This window comes from Phocoena sinus, chromosome X (genome assembly GCF_008692025.1).
Source record: "Phocoena sinus isolate mPhoSin1 chromosome X, mPhoSin1.pri, whole genome shotgun sequence".
Lineage (NCBI taxonomy): Eukaryota > Metazoa > Chordata > Mammalia > Artiodactyla > Phocoenidae > Phocoena > Phocoena sinus.
This window is the reverse complement of record NC_045784.1, coordinates 77,946,606-77,963,477: the sequence shown is the minus strand read 5'-3', so window position 1 is coordinate 77,963,477 and position 16,872 is coordinate 77,946,606. Positions and strand designations below refer to the sequence as shown.

The following is a 16,872-nucleotide window of genomic DNA, read 5'->3' as shown; positions in this document are numbered from 1 at the left end:
AGATGAATGGAACAAGATAGAAAGTCCAGAAGTAAACCCATACACCTGTGGTCAACTAATCTATGACAAAGGAGGCAAGGATATGCAATGGAGAAAAGACAGTCTCTTCAATAAGTGGTGCTGAGAAAACTGGACAGCTACATGTAAAAGAATGAAATTAGAACATTCCCTAACACCATACACAAAAATAAACTCAAAATGGATTTTAGACCTAAACGTAAGATTGGACACTCTAAAACTCTTAGAGGAAAACATAGGAAGAACACTCTTTGACATAAATCACAGAAGATCTTTTTTGATCCATCTCCTAGAGAAATGGAAATTAAAACAAAAATAAACAAATGGGACCTGATGAAACTTCAAAGCTTTTGCACAGCAAAGGAAACCATAAATAAGACCAAAAGACAACCCTCAGAATGGGAGAAAATATTTGCAAATGAAGCAACTGACAAAGGATTAATCTCCAAAATTTATAAGCAGCTCATGCAGCTCAATAACAAAAAAAAACAAACAACCCAATCCAAAAATGGTCAGAAGACCTAAATAAACATTTCTCCAAAGGAGATATACAGACTGCCAACAAACACATGAAAGAATGCTCAACATCATTAATCATTAGAGAAATGCAAATCAAAACTACAATGAGATACCATCTCACACCAGTCAGAATGGCCATCATCAAAAAATCTATAAACAATAAATGCTGGAGAGGGTGTGGAGAAAAGGAAACACACTTGCACTGCTGGTGGGAATGTGAATTGGTTTAGCCACTATAGAGAACAGTATGGAGGTTCCTTAAAAATCTACAAATAGAGCTACCATATGAGTCAGCAATCCCACTCCTGGGCATATATCCTGAGGAAACCAAAATTCAAAAAGAGTCATGTACCCAAATGTTCATTGCAGCTCTATTTACAATAGTTCAGAGATGGAAACAACCTAAGTGCCCATCATCAGATGGATGGATAAAGAAGATGTGGCACATATATACAATGGAATATTACTCAGCCATAAAAAGAAACGAAATTGAGCTATTTGTAATGAGGTGGATAGACCTAGAGTCTGTCATACAGAGTGAAGTAAGTCAGAAAGAAAAAGGCAAATACCGTATGCTAACACATATATATGGAATTTAAGAAAAAAAAAATGTCATGAAGAACCTAGGGGTAAGACAGGAATAAAGACACAGACCTACTGGAGAACGGACTTGAGGATATGGGGAGGGGGAAGGGTGAGCTGTGACAGGGCGAGAGACAGGCATGGACATATATACACTAACAAATGTAAGGTAGATAGCTAATGGGAAGCAGCCGCATGGCACAGGGATATTGGCTTGGTGCTTTGTGACTGCCTGGAAGGGTGAGATAGGGAAGGTGGGAGGGAGGGGGACGTAAGAGGGAAGAGATATGGGAACATATGTATATGTATAACTGATTCATTTTGTTATAAAGCAGAAACTAACACACCATTGTCAAGCAATTATACCCCAATAAAGATGTAAAAAAAAAAGACACATGTACCCCAATGTTCGTTGCAGCACTATTTACAATAGCCAGGTCATGGAAGCAACCTAAATGCCCATTGACAGAGGAATGGATAAAGAAATTGTGGTACATACATACAATGGAATATTACTCTGCCATAAAAAGGCATGAAACTGGGTCATTTGTTGAGACCTGGTTGGATCTAGAGACTGTCATACAGAGTGAAGTAAGTCAGAAAGAGAAAAACAAATATCGTATATTAAAGCATGTATATGGAACCTAGAAAAATGGTACAGATGAACCAGTTTTCAGGGCAGAATTTGAGACACAGATGTAGAGAACAAACATATGGATATCAAGGGGGGAAAACTGTGGTGGGGTGGGGCTGGTGGTGTGCTGAATTGGTCGATTGGGATTGACATGTATACACTGATGTGTATAAAATTGATAAAAAAAAGTGCAAGTCCTAACTTGGTAATTATCTTAAATGTAAACAGATTAAACACTTCAATCAAAAGCTATAGATTGAAAGAACAAATTGAAAAATGATCCAACTATATGCTGACCACAAGAGAAACACTTTATATTCAAAAATACAAATCGGTTGAAAATAAAATGATGGAAAAATAGATACCATACAAACAGTAATCAAAAGAGGAGTAGAGAAATTGTATTAACATGAGACAAAAAACACATTAAGACAAAAAATGTTACTAGAGACAAAGAAGGATATTAGGTAAGAAAGGGAGTTAAAAGACATTCATATTGGAAGGGAAGAAGTAAAACTATCTCTATTGACAGGTGAAATAATGTATACAAAAAATCCAAAGAAATACACATAAATACTCTTAGAGTTAATAAACAATTTAGTAAGGTTGCAGGATACAAGATCTACATAGAAAAGTCAATGTTGATGCACTAGCCATGAACAATTTGAAATTGAAATTTAAAAACAATTCTATGCACATTAAAAGAATAAACTATTTAGGAACCTATTTAACAAAAGAAGTTCAAAACTTGTGTATTAAAACTATAAAACATCAAGAAATTAAATAAAATTTAAATAAATTGAAAGATATGTGTTTATGGATTAGATGACTTTATATTATTAAAATGGCAATACTTCCTAAATTGTTCTATATATCCAATACAATTTTTATTAAAATCTGAGCTGACTTTTTTTTTAAGAAATTGACTTGCTGATCCTAAAGTTGTTTCAGAAATTCAAGATATCCATATTAGCAAAAACAATCTTGAAAAAGAGGAACAAATTTGGAGAAATGCTTTCTGATAGCAAAACTTAACACACAATTACAATAATCAAGCCTCTGTGGTACAATCATGAAGATAGACATGTAGATTAACAGACCACAATTTATATTCCAGAAATAAACATATTCATTTTGCTCAATTTTTAACATGAATGCCAAGAGAGTTCAATGGGTAAGGAATAGTCTTTTCAACAAATGCTTCTGGAACAATTTGATTTCCACATTCAAAAAAATGAAGTTGGATTCTTACCTCACCCCATATACAAACATTAACTCAAAATGAATCAAAAACCTAAACGTAAGAACTAAAACTATACATTTTTTAGAAGAAAACATGGGTGCAAATCTTGAAGACCTTGTATTAGACATTGATTTCTTGATGTAGAAACCTAAAGCATCAACAAACAAATAAAAAATAGACAAATAAGACTTCATGAAAATAACTTTTGTACTTCAAAAGACACTATCAAGAAAATAAAAAGACAACCTAAAGAATGAAAAGAATTATTTGCAGATTGTATATCTTCTATGTAACTAGCATCCAGAATTTATAAAGAACTCTTACAACTCAATAATTAAAAAAAAAAATACTCCAAAAGAAAAATGAAAGGTATTCAACTAAACTTTTCTCCAAAGAAGATATACAAATGGCCAATAAGCACATGTAAATCTTCTAAGCATCATTAATCATTAGCAAAATGTAAATCAATGCCAAAGTGAGATAATAATTCACACCCATTACTGTGGTTACAATTAAAAAGACAGATATTGACAAGTGTTGGTAAGGATTTGGAGAAATCAAAACCACCATACAGTGCTGATAGGAATGTTAAATGGTACAGTCACTTTGGAAAACAGTTTGGCAGTTCCTTAAAATATTAAACATAATGTTAACACATGGCCCAGCAATTCTACTCTTTTAAATATACACTGAAGAGAACTGAAAACATGTTCACACAAAAAAGTGTACACAAATGTTTGTAGAGCATTATTCATAACAGCCAAAAGATGGAAACACTCACATTTCTATCAACTGATGAATGGATAAACAAAATGTGTGTACCATACAATACAATGATATATTACTCAGCCTTACAAAGGAATGAAGTACTGATATATACTATAATGCGGATAAATCTTGAAAACATTATGCTATGTAAAAGAAGTCAGACATAATAGACTACATAGCGTATGATTCTATTTTATGAAATTTCCTATATAGGCAAATCTAGAGACAGAAGTGAGAGTATTGGTTGCCAGAATGCGGATAAGGGGGATTAGGGTGTGACTGCTAATGGTTATGTGGGTCTTTGTGGGTGATGAAAATGTTCTGGAATTCAATAGTGGTGAAGGTTGCACACATTTATGAATATATTAAAAACAACTGAATTGTACATTCTAAAAGGGTGAATTGTATATTATGTGAATTATATCTCAATAAAAGCACTAAATGAACATATATTAGTTCTGCTATATAAGCTTTCAAAGAGAAAATGTTTACAATAGTTGTATTCAAGGGAAAATTGAAAAGTTGAAGAAACTGCAACACACACTACAACTAAATACCATAACAATGCAACAAATCCTTTTAAATTAGGATGTGTTAATTAATTAGTTAAAAAATTTTACAATTTCCAGTAGAGAGTCTTTTCAAGAAAGTATCAATTGATTGGGTGATATTTCTTAAGTAAATTCTAAAAGTAAGCAAATGTGTATGGTATAACCCTAATTTTGAGTTTCCATTAAACTGTAAATAAGAATTATTATTATAATATTATCATAGATAAAATGAAAATTCAGAGTTCTTGCCAGAAAACCTAAAAGAACATATGGAATAAATAAAATCTTGGTAGTATTTTCCCTTCATAACAATGCTGTTTTTTTGAACATCAACTAATTACAATAAAATATTACGTTTAGGGGAGTCATAGAACTAACCTCAAAAATAAATTAGGCAGTGCAGTTACTGATAACTAAGGTAAGTGGATGCTTTTATACTTGAGCCTAAAATTAGATTATCAAGTTAAGTAGTTCTGTTATCTGACTTTCAATCAATCCTGATTGCTTTAGCAGCTTGAAAAATGTGGAAGAATATTCAGAAGTATATATGATTAAAAAGTAGTTTTGTTTATAGAGTTTTAAACAAAATTCCAATATCATTTTTCATGATGAAGCTATGCATGGACCATTTTGGTATTAAACTGAAATGCAATCATATAGCAGGCATGAAAGAGTACATTCTCAAAGTGATCCACCCAGGCAGACTCTTTGGCTTATACTTCTGCCTCTGAATATTTTGAGAAAATGTTGAAAATTGTATATAGTTCTTTTTCTAGCAATCCCATTTGAAATTTATCTCTATGTTATTGTAATGCAAGGTCACAATATGTTAAATCTTCTTACAAAGCATACCATGGAACTTTAATATTAAAATCATAATTTCATATATTTATGAATAAATAACTCTACCTCTGCCTCTATCTAACTTCCATCTCTAACTATAGCTATACTACTAATTTTCTCCCATGTCATCCCTTGCCTATTGGAGAGAGATTAAAAGATGAAGGAAGGGAATTAGTATAGTGCCTGGCATGTACCAGATACTCAAAAAAGATTGTTGAATAAAAGGAAGCAAAGGGAAAGAGGGCTGTCGAGAGTTGTCAAGAGGCCTGTGAAAGAGAAGGTTGGGAGGAAAAGGCAGGTTTGTGCAAGACTTTTAAGAAACTCTTTACTCTCAATGTACATTAGCATGAAAGGAGCAATAGGGCTGCATCTACAAATGTAAGCCAGTTTGATGAAATATTGTTAGAAGAAATCATACAATCATTTAAAGATAACCCATTGTTTGAAAGTGACAGACTTCATCTGTCGCTGCTTTGAAACGTGAACAATGAGTAATGTTTTATACCTACTCATTAAAAGTTGGTGATTATTATTACAATTATCATCAAAATCAATATTTAAAAAAAGAGAATAGCTATTACTTAGTGTCATACAGTCTGCCTTCTGCAATCATCCTTTCTTTCAAGAGCTATGTCTAAATTAATGATAACAGAATCACTCTAGAATTTAAACTTTTGGAGTAAAAGTAATTTCCATAGTGTAGCATGAGAACTAATTTCAGTATTTCAATTCAACAAAATATATTTATCAGAAATGTTTGGAACTAGTTTTGTCACAAATTATACAGATATTCAGGAGTAAAATTTTAAATGAAGTCCATTTCTTTGATTAATTAATATTCACATATTTTCTTCTACTGTATGTCCCCAGGTTTATAGTTACATCTTTGACCTACTATAATTTTTTTGGATCTGTATTTTGGGGTGATGATCTTTTTCCAAATACTTTGCCAAATTTCACAGTACAATTTGTTTAATAATTCATACATATTTGTTTACCTCTGGTTTTGATTATTTTTTAATCATATATTAACTTCAGGTATGCATTATGGTCAGCTTATTTACTATTTTACCACATTGTTCTATCAATTTCTACACACCTACCATCTTGTTTTTGTTAAAGCTTTATATATTCTGACATTTGCTGACAAAAATCTTTCCCCTCTTTTTGTTACTTCTCTAAATATTCTTATTCTTTGCATTTTAAACACATTAGAAAAAGCTTAAGAAGGCCAGAGTCAATATATTTGGAAAGTATTTAATATGAGTTTTCTAAAGTTCCCTATTTCTTCCCTCTTATCTTCTAGGATATTGTTACATTTGGAGAACAGCAACAAATATAGACAGCAAAGAAAATACAATTTTTGTTAATCTGATATAAATTCAAATTGTGTAAAGCCTTCAACAGTCAGTTTCTTCAAAATGCAAACTGTTAAAATTTTATAAATTTCACTTGGATTCTAAATAATAGGTAAATAGTATATTCCATATGTTTACCTATAAGCAACAATATAATTAGATATGATTGTAGTTAAGAACATGAAGCATTTTTCAATCTACTTGAATGTTGTCTTATTAAATGAGCATTGCAGTTCATTACTTTGTAAGTTGTTTTCTGTTTTTAGCTTGGTGATATTTTGGACCAGTAATAAGTGATTTTCAAGTGAAGAAATCAATGCTTTAAATTGTCTGACACACAGCACTATTTAGAATCATTTTTATAGCGGGTGAACCTAGGAAATACACCCTGTGAGCATGAGCACCATGAATACCACATGCAGTCATCTATTATATAAGTATTTTAGATTTGTTTAATAAATTACATGCTCTTGTTTAATATTCTTAGAAATTCACATTCTTACATTCACATTAACATGGTAAATTATATTGCTAATCTTTTAAAATTGAAGTATCACATTTTATATGAACTGGAAGATAGAAACTTTTCAGCCTTCTGGCTCAAGTTCTGGTAGTGATACATATTGATTATTATAAAACGCTATAAAATACACGTTTTAAAATCGTCCATGCCTCGAGATTAACAAGCACCAATCAGTGTTCTCTACTGAAGGCTCCTCTTGAAAACTACTCAAGAATTTCAAGGAGAGCAAATTGCAATGCATTGTGTTTCTTAAGAGCCTCAAACATATGACAAAATGTCTGCAATTGAAAGTGTTGACTTTGATCTATACAGCCCTTTGCTGTTTCACATTGCACATTGTTTCATCCCCCATGACAGCGAAAATCAACAAGAGTACCTTTCCCAAATGTTTTCTGTTTTCCTTTGAACTTTGGCCAGCCAGGGGGAAAATGTCCTCAGATGAGCAAGGATAAATTCAAGGTTTTCAAGGGTTCTTTGTTTGTTTGTTTTTCTTCAAGGTATAATATCAAGCCAATGTATACCAAAGCCCTTTTTTTCTCTGCAGCCCAATCCCAAATCCCTTGTCTTCGAGAGGTATCTAAAGCTTTTTTGATGTAGCAGCCACTAGTCACACATAGCTATTGAATACTTAAAATGTGGCTAGTTGGAACTGAGGTGTGCTGTATGTGTAAAATGCATGCCAGATTTCTAGACTTACTATGAAAAGAAATGTAAACTATCTTATAGAAAATTTTTATATTGATTACCTCTTGGAATAATGATATTTTGCTTATGTTGGGTTAAATAAAATATATTGGTAAAATGAATTTCACCTATTATTGTTTTTTTTTTGTTTGTTTTTTAAATGTGGCCCCTAGACAATTTAAAATTATATATGTGTCCCTCATTATATTTCCAGTGACAGTGCTGATCAAAATCAATGATAATAAATTACTTGAACTTGAAGAATCCTGGGCTATATTCTCAGATAGACAATTTACCTAATGAGAAAGTTGCCTTTTCAACAATCAATTGTTATGTGTGTCCTAGAAAAAAATCACCTGTTTGTAAAGTATATTTCAATAGAAAAATTCTGTCTCATAGTAGATTCAGCTTTTGATATGGCATCTGCAAATGAAAGTAAAGTAATATTTTATCATTTTACTGTGTCAGTCAAATAGTATCAATTTCAAGGCAATGTAAGAGTGATGTAAAATAAAATTATGCTTTATGAAATCAGGGTTACTATTCTTATTAGCTGTAGCAGAAGTAATGTTTATGGGTCATTTAAATGTTCAAGCCATGATTTGCTAACAAGCAGCTGACCAATATGTCACCCAGCAATACTATTTATTTCCCTACAAAGATTTTTTAAAAGACATTAGTATATACTCAGAACATAAAGTTTAAATTATGCATTTTTATTCACAAATTATATACTGTTTCGAAGCTATGCCAAGAGTTTTTATCAGAATGATAACACTAAAGTACTGCACCCATTTTCTAACTTTAATACACTGCATAGCCTCAAAAAGATACTAAATTTTCTACTAATCAGTCAACTTTTATGTGATAAATAATATCACATTTGTTTCTTTTTTTTCTTCATTGTAAAAAAACATTAAAAAACAATATAATTTTATCATAAGGCATGTTTTTTCTAATTCTATGTGTCACTGTATAATACATAATATGGTGGAATGAACTTGTTATGCATGATCTAAAGAAGGCAATTTTAGATAGTAAAATAGGCAAATGCTTCATTAGACTTAATTCCTTTCACAAATATTGCTCTATGACATTCTAGAGTCTACTATTAGTAATCGAAAACAAAACTAACAAAACTGCATATTGATTTAGTCTTTTGGTCTGAGAATTTAGGGAGATACTATATAAATTAACATAAAGTGATTAATATTATGGCCTGTGCTATAAGTTTTTCATTTTGAAACTTACACATACATTTTCATTAACTCCTGGCCATGAAAAAAAAAAGATACCTTATGAAAAGACATTACTTTTCTTACTAATTGACATATGAAAAACTCCATATCTATCATGCATAAGGATGAATTATATTTTATGTTCACAAACTATTATTAACTAAGTAGTTGGATGAAGATAGGTGAGGTGATTCATTTGGCTGAGAGGTAACTCATTTCCCCAGTTTTTCCTAGAACCTTCCACTTCAACCTACCTTTCCCCCCAACATTCTAATCTCTAAACAGCTTCTCCTGACTCAAATTCAACATTTCAAGTCTAAAGTAATGAACTCTTAAATTACAGCTGGCCCTTGAGAACTAACAATAAATATGGAAACCTCTCTCAAGAACAGATCCATGAGAGCTATCTGAAGGCCAGAAGGGTAATAAAACACTGTAATGATATGCCAACACTCAGCTTGGACAACTGAACATTACTATGGACAATGAACGACTGCAGGTAGACAAACCAGTTGACGTTCTATTGCTTAAACCCTAGCCCTCAATGAAAACAGAAAATGTAATTGATATATTATAGCTAAAACTCTCACCTTACATTAAAACATGTCCACAAAAAAGGAAAGTACACTTGCAAGCAAATTCAATGAAAGGTATTAATTTATAAATGTTTATTAATGTATGTTTTCCTCAGAAGGTGGTACAAAAGAATTTGCTCTGAATGAACTGACAAGTATATATTTGCAATTTCATACTTGGGGACAAGTAAAGCATACCAGAATTAAAAGTAATTATCTTACTACTAAGAATTTGCATGTATATATCTTATTTACTGTGAGGGAAAAAGCCTACATATTTTTGTATTTAAGAAAAAACTCAATGTCATCCCTGGTTATCAGTTACTTTTCAATAGAAGAGCTAAATAAGCAAAATGATCTTAGTTTTATAAATTTATGATTAGACTCACAGAGGGCTTTTTCCTCTTATAAACTAACATTTAACTACATGAAATATGCCTAAGAAATTGTGCTATGTGAGTTAAATAATAGCAAGTCTACTCAAATGAGTTGATGAAAAATGGATATATAAAATATGGTATGAAAATTATCATAGAATATAACTACAAAAGGTACTATGGTGTTTCAGTGCAGTTGGAGGCAGAGCCCAGTTGCATTATGAATATACTAAATAAATATCAATTACAGCAAGATTTAAAATATGAGTTTAATTGCAATGATCATTACTCATTGGTGTATTGATAAAGGTTTAAAAATCTAAGTAATAGTAGTGTTTTATACAGGGAAAGTGCTTTAATTCATTTTGTAAAATGAATTTCTATATTATTTCTCCTTCCTTTGCCTCAGTTTCTATCTTTGCAAAAATGGATAAAATGATAGAACTTACACATAGCAGGGGTGTATTAAGATAAAAACATTTGTAGGTTATAGGGACTGCATATAGAACTGTACACACTTGTTTTTTTTAATTTGTGATTATTATTATTATTATGTTGTCATGTTTTAGCAGCATGACTTCTCCTGAGGCTTAAGCATAATTATGATTACTAGATTTTTTTAATGAGGGAAAGAAGAAAATGAAGACTCTGAGTTTAAATGACTTGGCCAGTATGCATCTAGTCAGGTGCAGAACTGTCATTAGAACTCTAGATGTCATGGCTCACATTCAAATGCTGTTTCCACTATGCCTCTGAATAGTTATGCTCAAAACACCTTGACTTTGCATCACAACCACAAAAATATCACCATGACTTTATATAGCTCTAGTTTCTGAACAGTATCTATCATGGGACACATAGAAACTAATGAGAAGGGGAGAGAAAAAATGAAAAGTACATGTAATGCATCCACTTTCACATGAATAACCCATGTAAATGTTGAATACTCAAGACTTTCATGAGGAGTAAAATATTTAGCTTGAAATTCTGCTAGTTAGATGATAGTTAAAAATTTATCATGGACATTAAAACAAATTACATAAGATCACAAGAGAAATATGCCAATGCAATGTAAAAAGACCAAAGCAACATTGAAAAAAACATTTAAAATACCAAAAATAATAACACATGCTGTTAGTATTGATGATATGTCAAAATTAAAAACTAAAGGGGAAGTTCTTTACATAACGATTTAGATTTTTATGACTGATTTCAGAAAAAAATATTCTTTGAGTGCTATTTCCACCCGGTCAAAATATTGATGGACTGTAACATATTTTAAAAGTGTGTGAAGTGAAATGAATTATTGTCTTAAATAGCAATGAAACAATATGATAGATCCATCCTGAACTATGAAATACACAATAAAGAAATTGGTGCATATACACAGAGAATGCAAATATATTTGGAACATTCAAAATATCCTGCATCATTTTAAAACTTTATCAGCACAGTAAAATTAGATACATTTTAACTGATTGCTTAAACTCCATATTTAAAGATATTTGTTTTCTGTTGACCATGACTTAGTATAGATTCACATGTAATCCATATATATTTTTTGGCAAAGAAAATGCATATTATTTACAAGTTCACAAAGAATGTCAACTTGGATTATTTTGTTAGGCATGTATACAGCATTCACAGTTTACAGATCAACTTCAAATGAAAATATACAAAAGTAGAATTATATATTTAATGCATCCTCAGACAAATGCCTAAATATGCTTATACTGTCAGAGGAGAAAAATGAATAATTAAATTCATAGGTAATTTGAAAGTAACTACTGTAAGTCAAATAAATGACAACAGGCTCACATTAACATCTAAAGATTAATTACACATAACTTGGAAAAAGCATCCAGTTATATAAGATAACCAAATGACTGATACCTTCCCTAGATATCAGTTCATTTTAAACATACTAAAAATGTGTTTGAAGCAAACAGTTGAAATTGCAATGTTTTATGAGAAATGAAGAGGCCAAAGTTCTTAAAACAAACACAAATTCATTTTAAAATGATAAATGCACCATGGTTATGATTTGTGTTGATTTCTACTGTACCTTTCTTTAGTCCAGGAATGAAAGCTAAAAAGACAGTTTAACAAAGTTAAGTACAAATAAATATTTTCTTTTATTCCCAACATGTTACATTAACTAAATAAAGGTAAATTGTAATATATTGCAATATATGTTCAACATCATTTTTTAGAGAACGTGATGACTGAGATAGATAAGGTAGAATACTGATAACCCATAAAAATCTATCTCCTATAGTATGTTTTTCTAAACTCAGACCAAGCCTATGCTATATTCTGACCTCTTGGGAAGTCATGATTGGTCCTTCCCCTGAAGGCAATGTATTGTTGAACTCAACATTTTGCAAGAACTCAGTAGATTTTCTAGCTTCATTGCTGATGATAACAAAGTATAGTCCTCTATTAAAATTTCACTTTTTCTCCTGGAACCTCCTACAGGAAGTGTAGCATAAGGAAAACATTGTTTTTGACTTAACAGGTTGCTTTTCCTCCAAATCCGATTTGAAAAAATCATGAGAAAAAACAAAACATCAATGGATATTAATATTAGATGGCACAATAGAAGAATTCTTATCTTGGTTAAGACACTTTTTCTATAATACAGCTATTTTCATAACTAAAATTTCATTTATTTTTCACAATTAAAAACGGGGGATTCGAGATCATTATATTTATTATCCAGATAAATAAATTATGGCACTGCATTATCAAGTGACTTCCTTCAAAACACTGAGATCACGCTTGATCTAAGACAAATAGCAAAGTCTATTTTTAAACAAAACAAAGTAATTATATATTTATAAATACTTTGATATGTGTTGATCCGGACAAATGAATCACAGATTTATTCTTTGTAAAATTTTAAAGCCAACAGTAAAAATGATTTTCTGATATATTTAATAACACACATCTAAAGATAAAAACTTTAAAGGTAAACATTTTGAACTTGTTAAAAATCAACTTTGGATTAAATTTGAATATTATGAAACTAAAGATGTATGAAATGCTTAGAGAGAAGGAATAGGTCAAAGACAGAAAAATGGAGGTGAAAGTAATGTTTCTATACAATAATATGGATTAATTAGAGAGCATTGCACAACATTTTAAGTGTCATTGACATATACGTGGCACATTTATTTTTCATCATAAGGTGTTTTGTCCATAAGCAACGTAATTTAATGGTAATACAAACCAAAGCATAAAGAAAAAAAAAAGTAGTGTTTTCACAAGGCACTTTAGGTAGAATTGATCTTCTAAATAATATTCATCAACCCTGCACCACTCAAATAATGGTTCTACTTCAATGATAAGTCTCTCTCTCTCTCTCTCTCTCTCACACACACAGTATTTTAATTTATTATTTGAATTAATAATTAATTCCTATAATACTTTTTTAAAAAAATCCTGTAATATTTAAATGTAGAGTTTTCAATATACTGGAGTGAGAAAAAAAGGCTGTTTTAAGCAGAGAAGTAATAAAGTGCTTGCTTTCATTTTTAAGTATGTAATTTCAGTGTGTTCTAGACCTAGTTATTAAAATCCTTTCCAATTTGGTAACTGAAAAGGTCAGAAAAAAAAAATGTGATAGGCCTAGACTTATTTCTAAGGGTAAGGAGGTATAAATAAAAAAAGCAAAACAAGTGACATGACAACAATGAAAAAGAAAACAAACACATTTTAAAAATCTATCCCAGGAGACATTTAGCTCCCAAGCTGAAAAATGAAAATTGGTTTATAAACTAGTAAAGTCAAATATTGATCAATTTTCTTTAAAATTCAGGATAATAAGCAGATTCTGCATAAAATTTTCAGGACAGTTCTGAAGAGACACAAATTCATCACATGAAAAATAGTCAAAAAGGGAACAATTTTCCCCCTCTAAAGCAATATTAAGTACTCATATGCTGACACAGAAATTAATAGATACATTCTTTATATTAGGAAGAATTTTTACATAAAGTTCATTTCCAAATGCATTCCTAAATTTCAATTGCTTCCTAATGTTTAAAGGTTTATCATTGATATTTTTGAAGCATCCACACTGCTCAAGATTTTTGCAAGATCAAAATAAGGATAATCCTTGCCATTTGAGATACTAGAATCTACGTGAATCACTATGACTGAAATGAATTATTTTACTAATTAATCCAACTAAAGTTATATTATGGATGAGTATACCATTTATGTGTAACTTGAAATTTTACTAATAAATAAAATAAATATATCTAACAAGTTAAACTTGCTTTCACCAAGAAAATTGTTTTCAGGTTATTAAATATTCTGCAATGTATTTAATAATAAATGTATTAATTCATAAATTTAAGCCATTAATAGTTCAGGTATCATTAGTTTTACTTACACAAATGCAATAATCACATAAAAATTTAAGTTTGTGTACGTGCTTACTTTGAAATATACTTGAGGTTTTAACATTACTTTCTAAATTTATTACTCAAATATCTTAATTAGTAAAGGAACTTAAGTAATTAATTAGTAAACAACATGAATTACTGGGATTCTTGTACTACAAAGTTTAAATTAAGGAATCACATTTTACAGTAAAAAATGCAGCTTCTACTTAAGTCACATAAAAATTACAAAAATTTATCACAAGAACAATACCAGAACATGTTTTATTACTCTATACAAACATATTTTAATATTTCCTTCATAATCCTAACATAAATGTTTAAATACTCAACATGCACTAGGAACATCTGGCTAAATGTGAAAAAAAATATTGATAAATAGATACTGCTTGAATAGCTTAAAGGTCAACAGAGCTCACCACAAAATTGATTGTGTTGCCTTAATGTTTGTTGATCAAATATCATGAACCAATCTATTACTGCCATTTACTTCAAAAAAATAGTAACAATTGCAGTTGTTTTATCATGTATAATTTTTAAAGTCACATAATAAAGCTACTTTAATGAAATTTTAAAAGGTCATTCATTACCTTGGGGGTAAGTAAGATTTGGAAATATTTTTAAAGACATTCATTTGGAGATAAGCAGATATCTTTGCCACTATAGTCAATTGAAGGATAATGTTTTCTATAAGTATTAAATAAATATTTAAATATTTATTTATTTAATGCATCACCATGTCTCAGTACATTACAGTGTTTACTATGCTTCTTAATATAGAGAAAAATCTGATAAATCAAGATTCAATTCACCTAAAGACTAACATATTCTAAGTTATGGACTAATTTTTGAGAACAAGTTCCTCATTCATTTTCTTATGTCAAGCCACACAAGAGTTTGTACTGAAGGTCACAGAATATAGCTGAATCGATATGAAAAACAACAACAACAATGTACTTGAAGATGTAATGTCAAATTAATTGGTCAATACCTAGTTTTCTTTGAATAATGCTAATTTTAAAGCGTTCCAGAAGATGTGCCAAGAAGATCCAATTCTTGATGTATAATCCAAATCACCCCAGTGCATCTCTTGTTTATTGCAAAACTAATAAGCTACAGCATTATTATACTTGAGTCTGAACCACAAAAATAGTGAAGCTCAAATCAAATTTTCTGTTCAAATTGTGTGAAAGGTTAAGGCTACAAATGCAAAAGATGCAAGGCGATTAGTATAATGAGTACCTTATTTACAATAAAAGCAATGTTGCAAGTATAAAATAAATTTCTCATCTCTGTATATTAAAATTTCCATTCATATCAGTCCTGAGTTTCTATAAATGTTAGTTTACTGCTGGATTAAAGAAATATTCAGGGAATTCCCTGGCACTCCAGTGGTTAGAACTTGGCAATTTTACTGCCATGGCCTGGGTTCAATCTCTGGTCGGAGAACTAAGATCCCGCAAGCTGCACAGTGCAGCCAAAAAAAAAAGAAATATTCATTTCCAAATTGACAATCAAAATCATAGTGTTGGCTTTATTGGAGAGACTAAAACCTAGAAATTAAAAGGAAACATTTTCACTAATATGCAATTACCATTCTCTACATTAATAGGATTTTGGTTAACCAAACTCATGCTGAGCCATACCAAATGGCTTATTTTCCTTTTTAGCCTAGAGTTGTATATATTTTTAAGTTTCTGAAGTTAACACATTTTTCCTATTTATTACAAAATATTTCTAATCCATAAACTATTGGCTGTATTTTCTGCCTTTTTATTTAGGGGATATCTTTGGGACCACAGCTTAGAGCTGTATGTCTTTTAAAATTCCTGAAATTAACTCATTTTTCCTATTCATTACAAAATCTTTCTAATCCATAATCTATTGGTTTTCTGGCCTTTTATTTAGGGGATATGTTTGGGACCAGTGTAACAGATAGTACTTTCAAATGTCATTTTCTTTTTTATGTTGACAGTGTTTGTACTTCAAAGAGCACAGAGGTACAACTTAAATTTTTTCTAGAATAAAATAAATTCACAGGCCAAGGACCAGAGCCCTTAGAAAGTCATTTGATTCAATATTCTTAGTATACATATGAAGAAATGAGGTCAAAAGAAATGAAATGACTTAAAAAGTACAAACTTGCAACTAGAAGATGAACAAGTTCTGGAGATCCAAGGCATAGCATACTGGTTACAGTCAAAAATACTATATGACATACTTCAAAATTGCTGAGACTAGCTCATAAATCTTCTCACCTCAAAAAGAAATAAAATTATGTGACATGATAGAGCTGTTAGCTAAAGCTACAATGGTAATCACATTGCAATATATAAATGTATCAAATCAACATGTTGCACACTTTAAACTTACACAATGTTATACATCAATTATATCTCAATAAAAAATAAAAATAAATTTAAAAAATAAGAGGAAATGAAATTACTTATCTATGATCCACACAACAAATGAAAGGAAGAAGTAGAATTAGAATTCACATTTTCTCTACCAAAGAACTCACACACTATGAAATGTTTTACTGATGGTTTA

The 16,872-nt window shown here is 30.5% G+C and overlaps 1 protein-coding gene across 1 annotated transcript in view; it reads right to left on the bottom strand.

Moving 5' to 3' along the window:
* PCDH11X (protocadherin 11 X-linked) overlaps positions 1-16,872 on the bottom strand; it is a 773,446-nt gene that overhangs the window by 118,420 nt on the left and 638,154 nt on the right. Inside the window, exon 7 of the mRNA XM_032620904.1 lies at positions 11,979-12,002. Within this exon, the coding sequence (XP_032476795.1) occupies positions 11,979-12,002 (24 nt within the window). The remainder of the gene's footprint in view (positions 1-11,978; positions 12,003-16,872) is intronic.